Below are 15,136 nucleotides of genomic sequence, written 5' to 3'. Positions count from 1 at the left end.
GACAGATCTTACAAATCTCATTTTCGGGCTAATTGCCCGTCGGTAGTAGTGCGTGTAATGCCCTTAGGCATACACAAAAGCTCACCGACGAACAACGGCGCTTGGTCGCCCAACGGAGGCGCGAGACGTTTCCTAAACCATCTAATGCCATGCAATTCCATAACCTTTACGGATTCCATAGGATTGGATGGAATTGAAAACTTTTTTGGATTCCATGGGATTGGACCATCTCATCTCGAATCCCATCTAATTTCATCTAATTCCGCCAAAAAAGGGATTCAAAGGTATTAAAAAATTTTAATATCTTTTAATCCTTTTGCGTTTGCTGGGACCCTTCTGTTTAAAAATAAGTTAAAAGAAGAGAGAGAGAGAGAGAGAGAGAGAGAGAGAGAGAGAGAGATTGTGTATGGCCCGACATCTGTTAGTGATTAATGAGTTGAATGTAAGTCGACGACGCCGCCACGGAAGGCGACAGTGGTACCGCTACTACTTCGCTAGCGAATTCATGTATCAATGCGCGCAAGATCGCGTTGCGCCGCAGCAACGGTACCCGGGAAGGAAGCGTGATACTGCGCAAGCGTGAACGTGTCGGGACGTGCGTGCAGCACAGCGGGCGTGCATTCGTCGTCCGGCAGTCGTCACGTAGAGTCGTGTTCGCATACTGCGATCGTTATTTCGAGAACATTCGTCTGATCGAATTCTGAGTCGAGACACGTTAGTAAAGTCATTTGGATTGTAATACTTTATACGCGAGCCGGTAGTAAATAATATTCAAGAAGATCAGCCATACTGATACCGAGAAGAAACACATTGTCAGCCTGAGTACGTAGAAGGAAGGACGTTTGTAAACAAGAACGCCATTACAAGGATTCGAGAACGCCCTGATGGGCTTGGTCATTGCGACCAACAATTACTGAACGCCCTGTCGGTCTTGGTCATTACGACCAACAAGGATAGAACGCCCTGTCGGGCTTGGTTATTGCAACCAACAGTAATAGTCGGAATTCCGTATTCAAGAAGGGCCTCATCTAAAAAGTAATCGCCTTTGATCTATTACAAGAGTTCGTTCGACATTCGTCTAACTTCACAAGCACGACCGACGGTTCTTTCATAGGTTTAATTTAGCTTACAGAATTCACGAGAGCGCGTAAAGAGGAATACATCCTCTGTCACAGAGAAGCCGTTTACCTTTAATTCGAGTTTAATTATTAAACCTAAGCTCAGTATAAATTCCTTGTCATTCTTTTCATGTGGTTGCAACCATTTCAATAACGATTGAACATTGTAAAGTGCTAACTGTCGTACAGTTGTTATTGCGTGATAAACACGACACTTAATTATAATCTTCACTTGTGTTCATTGTTATGCGTACAGTCATAACACTCGTGTCTATTAACGTTTTATGCGATAAGAAAATCAACCGTTTGATTACGTTTTGATAATATCTCTCGATATATTTATTATATTCTGCGCTCGATTAATCTGCGATGTATTAACTTTGAATATTGTGTTTCTTCTACTGAATTAATGTGTCAAACGAGAATTGAAAGCATATTACTATTATAAATCAGTATAAATTATTCAATTTATACAGTATCACAAAATACATTACTTTTCTGAGACAATAAACTATTCTTTTAATTGGTAGAAATTCCATAGTGTTTGTTTGTTATGCCGATGATAATTATTTATGATCAAAAAGAACATTGACGCATTACTTCAAATATTAATTCAATTATCTGTTCAACGATATTCATTTATATTATCTTGTGTGATTAACGCGAATGATCCTTTCTTTGATATCTAACAATTTGTACCATGCTTGACTACGTCAAGAGTATTCATATGTGAGCATACAATATAGTTCTTTATTTCTAAAGAACCGTTTCGTTTAATAGAACATTACATCAGTAAATTCAAAGGTGCATTCTGCAACATCTTTAAAGAAAGGATTGTTCTTTACTACTTGTTTCTTTACTAATCATATCTTTTTTACTATATTTTACACAGCTTACTTTCATGTATTATACCTGATTATATTTCTTTATTGATTATACGACTAATCTACAGCGAATAAGCATTTTGAGATACGAATTAAACCGAAATACACAATCTCTCCTCATTCAAATTTTCGTGTAGTGTGTTACTTCCTCATCTAAATCTAGAGGCCAGGCTCGTGCGTGAGCTTATACTTAATACCTTCCCTCCCCGGAATTAAATCGACGCGATTTAATTATTTTAAAAAACTATAAAGAATTTATTGCGAAAAATATTATCTCTCGATATACATGTATGACCCTCGATCTAGTGTGTGTGTGTGTGTGTGTGTGTGTGTGTGTGTGTGTGTGTGTGTGTGTGTGTGTGTGTGTGTGTGTGTGTGTGTGTGTGTGTGTGTGTGTGTGTGTGTGTGTGTGTGTGTGTGTGTGTGTGTGTGTGTGTGTGTGTGTGTGTGTGTGTGTGTGTGTGTGTGTGTGTGTGTGTGTGTGTGTGTGTGTGTGTGTGTGTGTGTGTGTGTAGAATTGCGTAGGTTTATATATGCGAACGGGAGTTCTGTGCCATATTAACGTATAATAATGCGTCACGCTCTCCTCGCTTTGCCGCCTATGCGCAGACCGATATTCTCTCGCTGGACAGAGTATATATCAGATGTTGCACATAGTCTGTGCCAAATACTAACAAATACTCTTAAGGATATGAACATGTCTATTAAATGTTCATGCGTATCATGTTGGATAATATCATATCATATACTTATAAAAAAAAAACTACTATATGCACTTTTACATATTCCTACTTGCATAACTGCTATACATTATATAATTCTGTCTCTATACATATTGAACGGTATACCTTTTAGTATATGTGCATATCAAAATCCAAATGCACACTGTCTAGCTGCTTAGCTGCTGTCTGCGCATAGGCGGCAAAGTGGGAAGAGCTGACGTATTACTATCTATAGTATAATTATCTGAATTTAATATAAGACCCAAATATTTACATTTTTTCTGAGGAATTAACGAGCTTTTCTTATAATTAATAATAAAACCTAAATTTTCAAGTAACTAAATTGTTTCATTAACATTAGTTTGACACATCTGATAATTCTTTCCAATTAGCCATAAGTCATCTAGATATATAACCGATAAAAAACCTTTCAATCTTAGGATATTTATAACCGGTTTCATAACTTTCGTAAATACGAAATCCAAAAGGTAGACATTTGAACTGATAAAGATCGCCTTCAAACTTAAATCTCAAAGAATTTTCGACTACTTTCATCTACTGGAATTAAAAAATATGCATCCTGCAAGTCAATAAAACTCATATATGTTTCTTTAAACATCAGATTTCTGGCAGATTTTAAATCTTCCATTTTAAAATAAGGAGGCTTGATAAATTTGTTCAACTGTTTCAAGTTTAAAATAAACCCTGTAAGAGCCATCAGGCTTCGGAACTAAAAAGTATGAAAAAATAAATTGGTTTTCGCTTTCGTTACATTCCTCAATGGCTTAGTAGCTTATTAATTTTATTTTTAATGTTTAATGATTCCTTTGAGTCCCACTTTGGCTCACTTGGGATTGCGTTTTGACTTGGTGTCTCATTAAATGGGATTTTATATCCTTTAATGCATGCGATGACCTTTATCTTTGTTATTTTTTTCCAAGAATCTACAAAACCTGATAATCTTTCTGCTATCATTCTTACTTCTTCTATTTCCGGGATGTCGTTCGAGACGGTTGGCGGTGTGTCGACTGAGTTTTCGGGCGAGTCGAGTGACTGCTGGTTGATCCGTGGGTCGATGGCATTCTCTGTCTGTTCTTCAGAAAAATTCGACGATTCTAATATGTACCCACCTGTCTCATCCTGACAGGTGGGTTTCTCCAGTTTCCCAAAGTTGCCTTGGTTTGTAATTTTGGTTTATCGGGTGCCTTTATTTGTGAACATGCTTTTTCTACAGCCTTTGCCTCCTTCACCTGTTTGGCAAATTTTTGACCGTATAGCCATTTATCGTCTGGTTTGGCTGCTTCAACTGTGGGTTTAACAGATTTACTAAGCAACGGCGTAATAAACGATCTTCTTGTCATTGAATGTTGGTAAAAAAGATCTGTTAATATTTTTCCCGCGTCACAAAGATAGCTCACGAACTGGGTGTAATCTAATCCTTCTTCTGGTTGATTCACGATCATTGAGACTGCAGCAGTCAAAGCTACAATAGCCGTTCCAGCACTATTCTGAGTGTCAATAAAGTGCTGATCACGTTTCTTAGCAATTTCCGTTAGTACAGGTTAAACTTCCAGGTTTACTTTCGGGGCTTCGCAGTATAAATTACCTTCTTTTGGATATTTTGTAATTATAACAGGTTTTACTTTTTCAGACAGGCCTTCGAACATGAATTTTCTCCAAATCATTTTAACCTCTTCTTGAATTTTTAGCTCAGCAGTAGTTTTTGCTTCTTTTCCGACTAGTTGTAGGATCTCAGTGTCGGCATCACCTATATCGCCAATCTTCTCTTTATCTTCCTCATTTATTTTAGCAACATTTTTGTCATTTTTATTTTCTCCGACATCTAGAAGTTCTGAAAAAAGGAGGAAATACTAATTTGACTTCTCAAAGAAGTATTTTTGAGAAAAGCTAATAATGTCGTATGGTCTTATTTCTGATATACTTCGTATGGACACGTATGACAGTCACGTTGTGGCTGTCAAGAATTTTTATTTACGACTGACACCCTAGCTTACTGCTTGCAGTATTCGTGTGGAAACTGCAATAAAGGTTAAACATTAAAACTGACACTTAAAAACTTAAGGTTTGCTGTTCGCAGTATTTGTGTGAAAGACTGCGATAAAGAGTCAAGTATTGAAACTGACATTTGAGGCTTGTTGCCCGCAGTATTTGTGTGAAAAACTGCGATAAAGGTCAAGTATTAGAAACTGACACTTACGGCTTGTTGCCCGCAGTTTTCGTGTGGAAAACTGCGAAGGAACAGATTTGTGTGAATTCTTGTTCCTGTTGTCTACCAACCTGTCGGTGGTTCGTTTTCTTTTTCATTCTCAACCTCTAGACAATGAGCTTGCGTCTTGTCATTGGTTCTCTATGAAGCTCAAGAAGACGGTTGTTAGGTTATGTATTTGATTTTCGATATTTTGCAACCTTTTTTCCGTCTTTGACTCTGATCTTTTACGATCCTTTGATCTCAACTTTGATCTTTTCCTCTTCTTATCACTCGGCATGATGAATATCTGCTTACTATTAATCTTTTTATATCAATAAAAATCTTTACTTGCTTCTCCGTACGTGTGAAGTTCTCCGGACAACGAAACAATATGAGATGCGCGAATACAGATGGCGCGAGCTAGGTTAAGGTGGTTCTCGCAGTAATTTGAAGTAACAAAAACAACTATTGTTACTAGTGACAAATATGAATGATTTAGTATGTAAAAATCAGCATACATTTAAATTAATTATTCCGTAAGGTGTTTTCTCATTTAACCGTTGCTATAAACTAAAAATATCAGAGCAAAGTCACAAATTTAACTAGAGTTGAAACCTTATATTTGGCAACGTCGCGATTTTAAAGCCGCCGGAGCGCCTTCCACTTAGTGTATTGTCATAACCAAACTTTCAGTGTTTCAATCAGTGCATAGGTTCAACAACGTTGTGTTATATAGCTCCGGGGCGAAGCTGAAAGCACTAAATTTCTCTTAACCGAGGGATCAACACAAAAAAAAAGTTTCAATCAGTGCGTAAACATGAGCGAAGAGCCTCGACGCAAAGGTCATTTCGAAACGAAACAAAAAATTCAATGGAAAGATAATGTCATCGCGGGAGTCAAGCGGAGAAAATTAACTCGCGAAGAGCACGAAGAGTCAAAAATAGACGGTTACCGAATCGTTAACATCACGAAAGTAGCAGAGGATATGTGATGTCGGTCGTGTAACGCATCACTTTTGTTTCGACACATAGAAAATGAAACCGTAATAGGCTTGGCAAGCATTTTTCATGTACGGTGTCAGAATTGCAACATGATCAAAAGAGTTGATACCTCAAATCAGGAAATAAACGTTGCCGATAATCGCAAACGTAAATTTGACATTAACTACAAAGTTGCCTTAGGTAAGTAAATGGCCTCAAATTCTCTCTGATTCCCTTGTTAATAATTCACAAATTTGTAGGAGTTATTGATGGAGGCATTGGGATTACGCAATTGAACACTGTGCTCTCAGCGATGAACATTCCAACGATCTATGCTTTGTTGTTGAAACGATACGAACGTTCCGTCGGAGTAGCAATTGAGTCAGCTGCGAAAGAGAGTTATGTCGAGGCAATAAAAGTAGAAAAGGAGCTTTCTCGTGCTATGGATACGTGAGTAATAATATTGTGTGACTCGTACTTGACTATCGCTGCGATACACTGTATACAGTTAGCAAATATTAATTACAGGTCGAGGGCAGTACAAAGTGAAGATCCGGTATTAATCGCAGCTTCCTACGATGCTGCTTGGCCAAAACGAGGAAATGGTAATACGTATGACAGTTTAGCAGGTATTTCGAATACTTAGGGTAAAAGTGGTGAATATGGACCATCGTTTTAGAATGGCTTTTTCATGTAAAATCGGACCATCATTTTCACCACTTTTATCATAATTTCCGTAGTGTTTACATATGTACATATTGTACATGCGTATCAGCATCGAAAAAATCATTATCAGAATATATACGATTTAGTTTTACGTCAAGTCTAGTACCATTTCCTGTACTTTCCTATACTTCAATCATGATTCGTAATCTATTTATAGATACTTCTATACACTTATTTAATTATATACAGGCTGTTTATATTAGACTAATATTTTTCTTTTTTTTTTATTGTATAAACTATTTTATTATTGTAATCTTTGTATCGTTGTCATAAAAATAAATATGCTCATTAATAAAGCGTCTATTTGTTACAATCTCAATTCAACACGTGTCCTATTTTTGATCCAACTGAATCCAACGTTAGTTCCTATTCCTCTTAGTTCCTATTTCTCGTTTCATTACAGCTGTTGGATCTCTGATCGGCGCTAAATCAGGGATGGTAATTGGATATGGGACTCGAGTAAAGCACTGTCGACTATGCCAAGCGGGGGATAGTCTAGACGATCACGATTGCCGGCTCAACTGGACCGGGAGTGCGAAGGCGATGGAGCCAGATATCGCCGTAGAAATTATTGCGAAAAATAAAGACTTTGAAGAGCACAACGTAAAATTAGGCACACTCATTGGTGATGACGATAGCTCCACAATCGCTGTTCGTCATGAATGCAGTCATCCGGTAGCCAAGTGGTCTGATCTAGATCACGCTGCGAAGAAACTAAGCAAAGCATTGTGGGCACAAAAAGTACCAAGGGACGTCATAGAGTATCTGAAATACTGCTCCGGCTGTGCTCTAAAGAAGAACAAAGGTAACGTAGAGGCGACAGAAAATGCGATAAAAAATATTATCCCTCATGCGTTTAATAAACACACAAAGTGTGGCGAATGGTGCAGATATGCCGAAGACCCGGAGAATTACACGCACAACGGGCTACCAGGAGGTAAAGGACTTACCGGACAGACGATGAGACAAACACTTGCAGCTATCTTTGACGTGTTTTGGAAAAACGCAGACAAGCTCGCCCCATGAGGCTCTAGTCAACCAAACGAGGCATTCAATTCAAGCGTGTCGGCAAAAAGTTGTAAAGCCCATCACTACGCGGGTTCCGAATCGTTCGATTTTCGAGTTGCTGCCACCGTTTGTAAAAAGAACATCGGCACCAAATATATCGTCGATTTAAATAAGAAGCTTGGACTGTCTCCCGGAAAAGTAACCGAAGAATTTCGGAAAAAGGAAAACTACCAGCGAGCCAAGCGACGAGAACGAGCCAGCAAGCCCAAAACCAAGAGAAGACGTCTTTTCGTGCAGAAGCAGCGGTCCAATAAAAAGAATAGAGCTGAGAGAAAAGAAGGAATCACATATTCGACTGAATGTGGACTTGACGGAATAACGGAACTCATTGATAGTCTTGTAGTAAGCCCAACTGCACCTCAAGACAGTCCTCTAGTTTATTTTGACCTCGAAACGACTGGTCTTTCCGTCAAATATTCGGAAATTTGCCAAATTGTAGCCAGATACGAAGATCAGGAGTTCAGCGCATACATGGTGCCTCTGCGATCCATTTCAAAAAACGCTGCAGAAGTAACTGGCTTGTCAATCTGCGCAGGTGAAATGTTTCTCCACGGAGAGAAGGTTGAAGCAACTCCATTCCATACTGCCCTGCAGAACTTTCTGCAATTTCTAAGTAATATAGGCAAAGACATCACGTTAGTTGCTCACAATGGATTCACGTTCAACGCACGATTTCTAATCAGAGATATACGCGCTTATAATCTATGGGAGGAGTTCACATCAGTCGTTTACGGATTTACCGATACTCTTCTTGTCCTGAAAGCGAAATTGCCTTCCCGAACTGCGGCTAAGCTCAAATTTACGCAAGTCGATCTTGCAAGTGATTTGCTTGGCGAGAATGTTGCAGCCGACGCTCACAATGCGTTAAACGATGTCAGAATTCTCCAGCAAATCGTCGACAAAGCGGAAGTTATAATACACGTCAAGAACTTATGGATCGCTCGAAGTCTGTGACTGCTATGGTGCAGATAATTGAAAAGTCCGTTTTGAAAAATACAAACAAGGTCACAATGGATTGCATGAAGGGATCCGTCTCAGTCGGCATGATTAGTAAGATGGCAGAAGCAGGGATTACTTTTGATCTTTTGCAACGTGCCTATAAAAAAGGCAATAAGGGTATAGAGCTTCTACTGGGCGAATATTGGAGGACGTCCAAGGATAACAAAAAATAAGAAGATACTCCAAAACGTTTTCTTCGAGGTCAAAAAGACTATAGAAAGCACGCAGAGCACGGAGAGTAACACGTGAATGTCTCCATAATTTTGTCATCGATACTTTCTACAGCTGTACGGATACATTTTTAAAATAAATAAAATATATATCAACTTGATTTGAAATTTTGATACCTGTGATAAGAAAATAGATATGACTATAAATATGATTACCCCGGTAAAGAATAAAATAAATGCTTTTCGGCACTATCGCGAAATTGTAGAAATTGTGACGTATATTTTTCTATTTTTATATATTTTATTTTTTACCGGCGTAATCATATTTAGAGTCATATCTATTTTCTTATCACAGGTATCAAAATTTCAAATCAAGTTGATATATATTTTATTTATTTTAAAAATGTATCCGTACAGCTATAGAAAGTACTGCCGAAAAAGATATCCCCTACAGCACGAAATATTGCAGCAACTTGCAGCAACATTGCAACAATTTTGCAAAATTGCTGCAATGTTGCTGCAATATTTCGTGATGTAGGGGATGTTATCCTTATAACCTCCATTCAACGGTGGGAGAATAGTAGGACACGCGACTTGTGCGTCAGCTGACGCGTGCGACGTTGCCAAGCAGCCACTCAAGACGGCCGCCATGACTCTCGTGTCGTATCGAAACGTCGAAAGTTGCCGAAAGTTTGTTGAAAGTTTCGCTTTATTTATATACGGTACGGTCAATCAATTTGGTGTCGCGTCAGTATCTTTAGAAATGTTTATTGGATCGATTAAACAGTTTTTTATTCGTTCATCTACTCGAGAAGTATGAACGTATTCCATAAATATGCGATCTGACCCTCTTTTCCCTATTATCACCATGTAAAATTGGCAAAGTTTACGGACATATATCTCCGGAACTAAGCGGTAAAAAAATTCGAAATTTTTCAGACACACTCTAGGAACGTTAACCTTTCATTTAATATCATATTTTCCGGGCTATCTACATTTGACCTAAATGCTAGAACCACCTTAAGGGAAAGAAGTTAAAATTTGTAAGCTCTAAACGTTGTGAAGTTTTCCTACGCGAAGCGCTACTACACCCAGCAAACGCTAAAGGATTAAAAGATATTAAAAATTTTTAATACCTTTGAATCCCTTTTTTGGCGGAATTAAATGAAATTAGATGGGATTCGAAATAAGATGGTCCAATCCCATGGAATCCAAAAAAGAAATTTTCAATTCCATCCAATCCTATGGAATCCGTAAAGGTTATGGAATTGCATGGCATTAGATGGTTTAGGAAACGTCTCGCGCCTCCGTTGGGCGACCAAGCGCTGTTTTGTTCGTCGGTGAGCTTTTGTGTATGCCTAAGGGCATTACACGCACTACTGCCGACGGGCAATTAGCCCGAAAATGAGATTTATAAGATCTGTCAGGCCCCGTAGGGGGTCCCTTTACATAGCGGTCGAGACGAAACTTTAAACTCGAGAAGATGCCCCGGCGATGCGACGCCTAACGGCGTCGACGCGAACTGCCGGTAATGCAGATACCGCGCGGGCGTGTACTATTGGTGGCGCGTACCACCATAGAGTTCAACACGGACACTTTTCAATCCCTATCCTGGCATTCAATGGTATTCATTTTATTGTCAGAATAGACGGAATTCAATGGAATTCAATACGGAAATTTTTAATTCCTAGTTTGGCATTCAATGGTATTCATTTCGTTAACGGAATCAATGGTATTCATTGGAATTCATCACGAAACTTTCCAATCCCTAACCTGGCATTCAGTGGTATTCATTTTCGTTAACGGAATCAATGGTATTCAATGGAATTCATCACGAAACTTTCCAATCCCTAACCTGGCATTCAGTGGTATAATATTTTTGTGTCGGAATTGGATGGGATTCAAAAAAGACAAATTCTTTCCAAAATAAGGAATTCCATGTTATTGAAACTATTTCAATCCCTTTTTTGGACAGAATGGAATTCGGAAAGTCCTTAATTGAATTCCTGGCAATCCCGTTTTAATTCTTTTCAATCTTTTTTCGTTTGCTGGGCATGTAATCATCGAGAACGAAATGCGAAGTATAATAAAAATATTCGTAAGAAACATACAATTTTGTTTCTTTTAATTTAATTTTTTTTTAAATTGTTTCAAAATTATGTTAAAATTATGCTAAAATTTCGCTGAGAAGTGTTCCAAAACGTGAGACTACTTCAGAAAGTTTTCAAGTCAAATTTCAGCGAATTTTTCAACAATCCACCAATAGTGATGAAATTAACTAAATTTTTCCATCTGCAGTAGCGAAACTTATAATTAAATATGTGTGTAAATACGGGTTATCATGAGAATTTGTTTCTTCTATTTTTAACAGTATTCAAAAATTCGAATATAATTTTTAATTACAATTGATTACAGAGCATAAAACCACGAATGCAAATCGTCAGAGATGAAGAGAGCCTAGTAGTGCGCAGTATCTTAAAAGAAGATACTGCCATAGAAGACAATAATAATCATTATGGAGGACTACGTGGTGGCAAATCCTCCCCGCTCGTGTCAACAAATAGCTTGGCATCTGCTACGCGCATAATTAATTATCACATGTTTGGATCCCTCGGCACGTCAAAGCATTACAAAGGTAAATATTTGATTTTTATCAAATTTAATTGAATTGGTAGTTTTCTTTGTTCATATAAAGTTCCTCAGATAGTTTTTAAGTGGGCAAGTAGAAACTTACACATTGCTTCCTCATAATTTTTAAGTATCCAAATTATAAATTTGAACATTATTACTTCCTCACAATTTTATTTCGTTCATAAAGCTTCCTCTATGAAGAAGCCAAATTAATAAATATTTACTAATAATTATGCATAAAAAGACAGGCTTCCTCATAGAGAAAGCTTTATGAGCGAAATAAAATGTTGATTAAGCAATGTGCAAATTTATAATTTGCATACTTAAAAATTATAAGGCAGCAATGTGCAAGTTTCTACTTGTTTAATATCTTACAATAATTTTTGTAACACTTTTTTATAAAAACATTATCAACATATTAATGCTACAAAATAAATGTTAAATATTATTGTGATGTACAAATGTAAACATAATCTCATTTTTCTTCAACCATGTTTAAATTCTTTTTTTTCATAAAAAAGTAATTGCTGAAAGATCACTTTCCGCGTATTTTTAGCAATTATGCAACACTTTAAGCGAAATGTCAGAGAAATTTCAACACGTTGTCAGAGAAATATCACCAAGTTCAGTAAAATTTTTCCACCAGGGTAAGAATGAAGAAAACTAAAATTGCGCTTTTATACTGGAGTCAACGTTTCTTACATATTGTTTTACATATTGCTTTCTCTTACATATTGTTTTAAGTTTTGGATCATCAATGATATTAAACCTGACTTCCGAAGCGCGGATCTAGCTCGCGGCGGTTCAGGGTTCGGAGTAGTTTCGGAGAAAGACACAGACTGGTAATTTTGATAACAAAATAAAATTCAATAACGTGGTGGTAGTATAAAGATACGCGTTAGGTTTGCGTGAATACGCGGATCCGCTACGTGAAAACGGCGCTAACTGATGGAATCGCTTGGTGTTACTGTGTCGCCCTGCGGGGCGGAGATTGACGGCGTTCGATAATCTGCGAGCGGGGTGGAGATCTACGGTGCGTGAGAACAATAAAGCGGGTATTTGCGGATTGCTCGGAACGGCACACAGTGATCCAAAATTCTAAAAAACTGGCCAAAAGTCATATTTTTAAATATTTAAGAGTGTTTAAATATGAAATTATATTATCTCAAATGTTTAGTAAACCAATTTATGTAATAATTATTTTATGAATAGGGGAGACCGGGGCAAACTCGACACCGGAACAAACTTGACACTAGGCTTTTTGCCAATTTAAATCTATCGTAGAACCTTGCCTTTTCTACTGTAAATGCGTCTTTATGTGTCAGTATTATTAACGGAATTTAGTGACATTCTGAGTTATGGTGTAATTTTTAGCGCGACATAAGCGTTTTTAATGGTGAAAAGTAATTTTTCTGATCTCTCGAATATTTCTACTCTTTCATCGAGCTTTACTCTTGCAACTTGCAAACCTATATGTAAGTAATTTTGATAAAAAATTTGATGCTCTATACGCATTCGATAATAGTTTTTGCATATTTTCAAAATTTCCATGTTTTTGGGGTGAAAAAAAGCGAAAAATGAGGTTTGGGACAAAGTTGACACCATGCCGTTTTATCGGCTCTCAATAACAAACGATGCTTGTCATGCAGTCATATGGCTCATGACAAATGTGTGTGCACGTCCGATCGCAAATTTACTTGCATAAATCAGTTTTTCAGACATGAGTTTAGATGAAAATAATTGAAAGTTTAACAAGTTTTGTTCTCATTATTTCCAATGATTGTTTTACTTAATTCCGAATTTTTGTATTTTCCAAATACACGATAAACAATGTATTTTTAGTTTCAGATAATAACAAATAAGTTCCAGATCAGATTGTGTCGATCAAGCAAAGTATTAAGTTTGCCCCGGCATTTTTCAATTTGAAAATTTGTCGTCGCATCACTTTTCCTTTCCTGGGGGCAAAACTAAGCGACATACAGCAAAACTTTCTTAAGCAATTTTGTATCTGAATGAACACTCTTTAAATGTGTACCATTGAATTTGCTTGAAAATTTTAATTAATTGTTGAAAATTACCTTTGAAAAAATCGTGTCGAATTTGCCCCGGTCTCTCCTATGTATTGCAACTTTGAAATACTTCCTCAAAGTCAGACAATTTTATGCACGCGTTCCATACTATTTAGCAACTATGACATCGTGCTCTCTCACAATGATAATAACCTATAAATTTCTAATTTCTTTGAATAACAATTTGATAAGATCTCGTTCTAACTTATATTGTAATAAAAAATGCAATATGCTGTTTTTATTAATATTTATAATACACTACTAAAAAAAATAGGGAACACTTTTGATATGCTAAAAATTTGGGTTATTTTGAAACTACTGAAACTCAACCAAAAATCATCCTAGACACAAAACTAAAAAAGCATTTTAAAGCTTGAAACTTCTTATTTTAAACGCTTTTTGTCGATTTTGATTACTTTCTTTGGGGAAAAAAAAAAAAAAAACGGTACAATGATAAAGCTTGATCCGTCAAAATACAAATTTTTAATGCAAATTTGCTGCGCTACATTTGGCGTGCAAAAAATCGAGAATTTCTATTATTTGTATTTTATGGGATCTTTCCCTTTCAATTGAAGAGGTTGTGGAACGTTGTGCAATTTTTTTGGCCGAGTTATCGAGGTTTGATAAAAGGTGGTTGCTTTGACTTTGATCGCTTATAACTCGTGAAAAAATCAACGCACAGCATTCTGCAAAAAATCATTGGAAAGCTGAAACTTAACCTTTTCGAACGCTATTAGTGTTTTTTTCTTAACCTTATGTTTTCTATCAGCAAATCAAATTTAAAAAACATGTAAAAAATCACATATTTTTCGTTTTTTCTTTACATCAGTACATTGTCGCGAAGAAAGGTCCAATCAAAATCGCTACAACAAAGTTTTGTAGCCCGATTATACCTCAATAACAAACAATAACGTATCAGCTCAAACAATTTTGTTCCGTGTGTCCATCGCACTTAAAGTTGCCGAAGTTGCTAAAAACTAAAAAAATCAATCTGCTCTACTGCAGTTAATAAAAAAAAAAATCTCTCAAAAAATTAAACACGCATTTTGAAGCTTGAATTTTCAACATTAACGCGTTATCGGCAGTCCAAAACTTTTATATTTCTTGTTCTATGCTTTAAAGAACACATTACTTTGTTTTTCAAAATTACATGTTTACACTCTGCAGGTCGATAAAAAAATTTTTTTTGAAAAATGTTATAAATAAAAGTAGGACATTTTAACGTTTACCAAATACAATCAATTAGAATCAAAAGCCATGCGATCAAGCTTAGGTCTTTGACAGCCTTATATTAGTTACTGTATACATATATGTCTATATATATACATATAATTTTTCCAAACAAACTGCGCGCCGATTATTTGTCGGACTTAAAACACAGTAATTGTTAGAATTAAAAACCCTTTCCTCCCCGGAATTAAATCGACTCGATTTAATTATCTAAATACTGTAAAGAAAATTTATTGCGAAAAATATTCCCTCAGCCAGGGTTCAAACCTGGAACCTCCCTCATTCCGTGTAGGGCGTCGTACCAATCCGACTACCGAGGCATGTGGTAAT

General features: G+C 36.8%; 1 protein-coding gene and 1 long non-coding RNA gene across 7 annotated transcripts in view; both read left to right on the top strand.

Moving 5' to 3' along the window:
• The window catches only part of Shab (Shaker cognate b), a 651,715-nt gene that overhangs the window by 450,940 nt on the left and 185,639 nt on the right, over positions 1-15,136 (top strand). For all 6 annotated transcript variants that reach the window (XM_071789559.1, XM_071789558.1, XM_071789555.1 and 3 more), the window contains one exon: positions 11,292-11,511. In XM_071789559.1, the coding sequence (XP_071645660.1) occupies positions 11,292-11,511 (220 nt within the window). The remainder of the gene's footprint in view (positions 1-11,291; positions 11,512-15,136) is intronic.
• LOC139819828 (uncharacterized) lies at positions 5,375-6,644 on the top strand. Its single transcript, XR_011733827.1, has 3 exons — positions 5,375-6,114; positions 6,174-6,363; positions 6,442-6,644. It is a non-coding gene; the product is annotated as an uncharacterized lncRNA (long non-coding RNA).

The sequence above is a fragment of the Temnothorax longispinosus genome, chromosome 9, assembly GCF_030848805.1.
Source record: "Temnothorax longispinosus isolate EJ_2023e chromosome 9, Tlon_JGU_v1, whole genome shotgun sequence".
Classification (NCBI taxonomy): Eukaryota; Metazoa; Arthropoda; class Insecta; order Hymenoptera; family Formicidae; genus Temnothorax; species Temnothorax longispinosus.
Note: the sequence above shows the minus strand (reverse complement) of the source record. Positions and strands in the feature narration are given on the sequence as shown.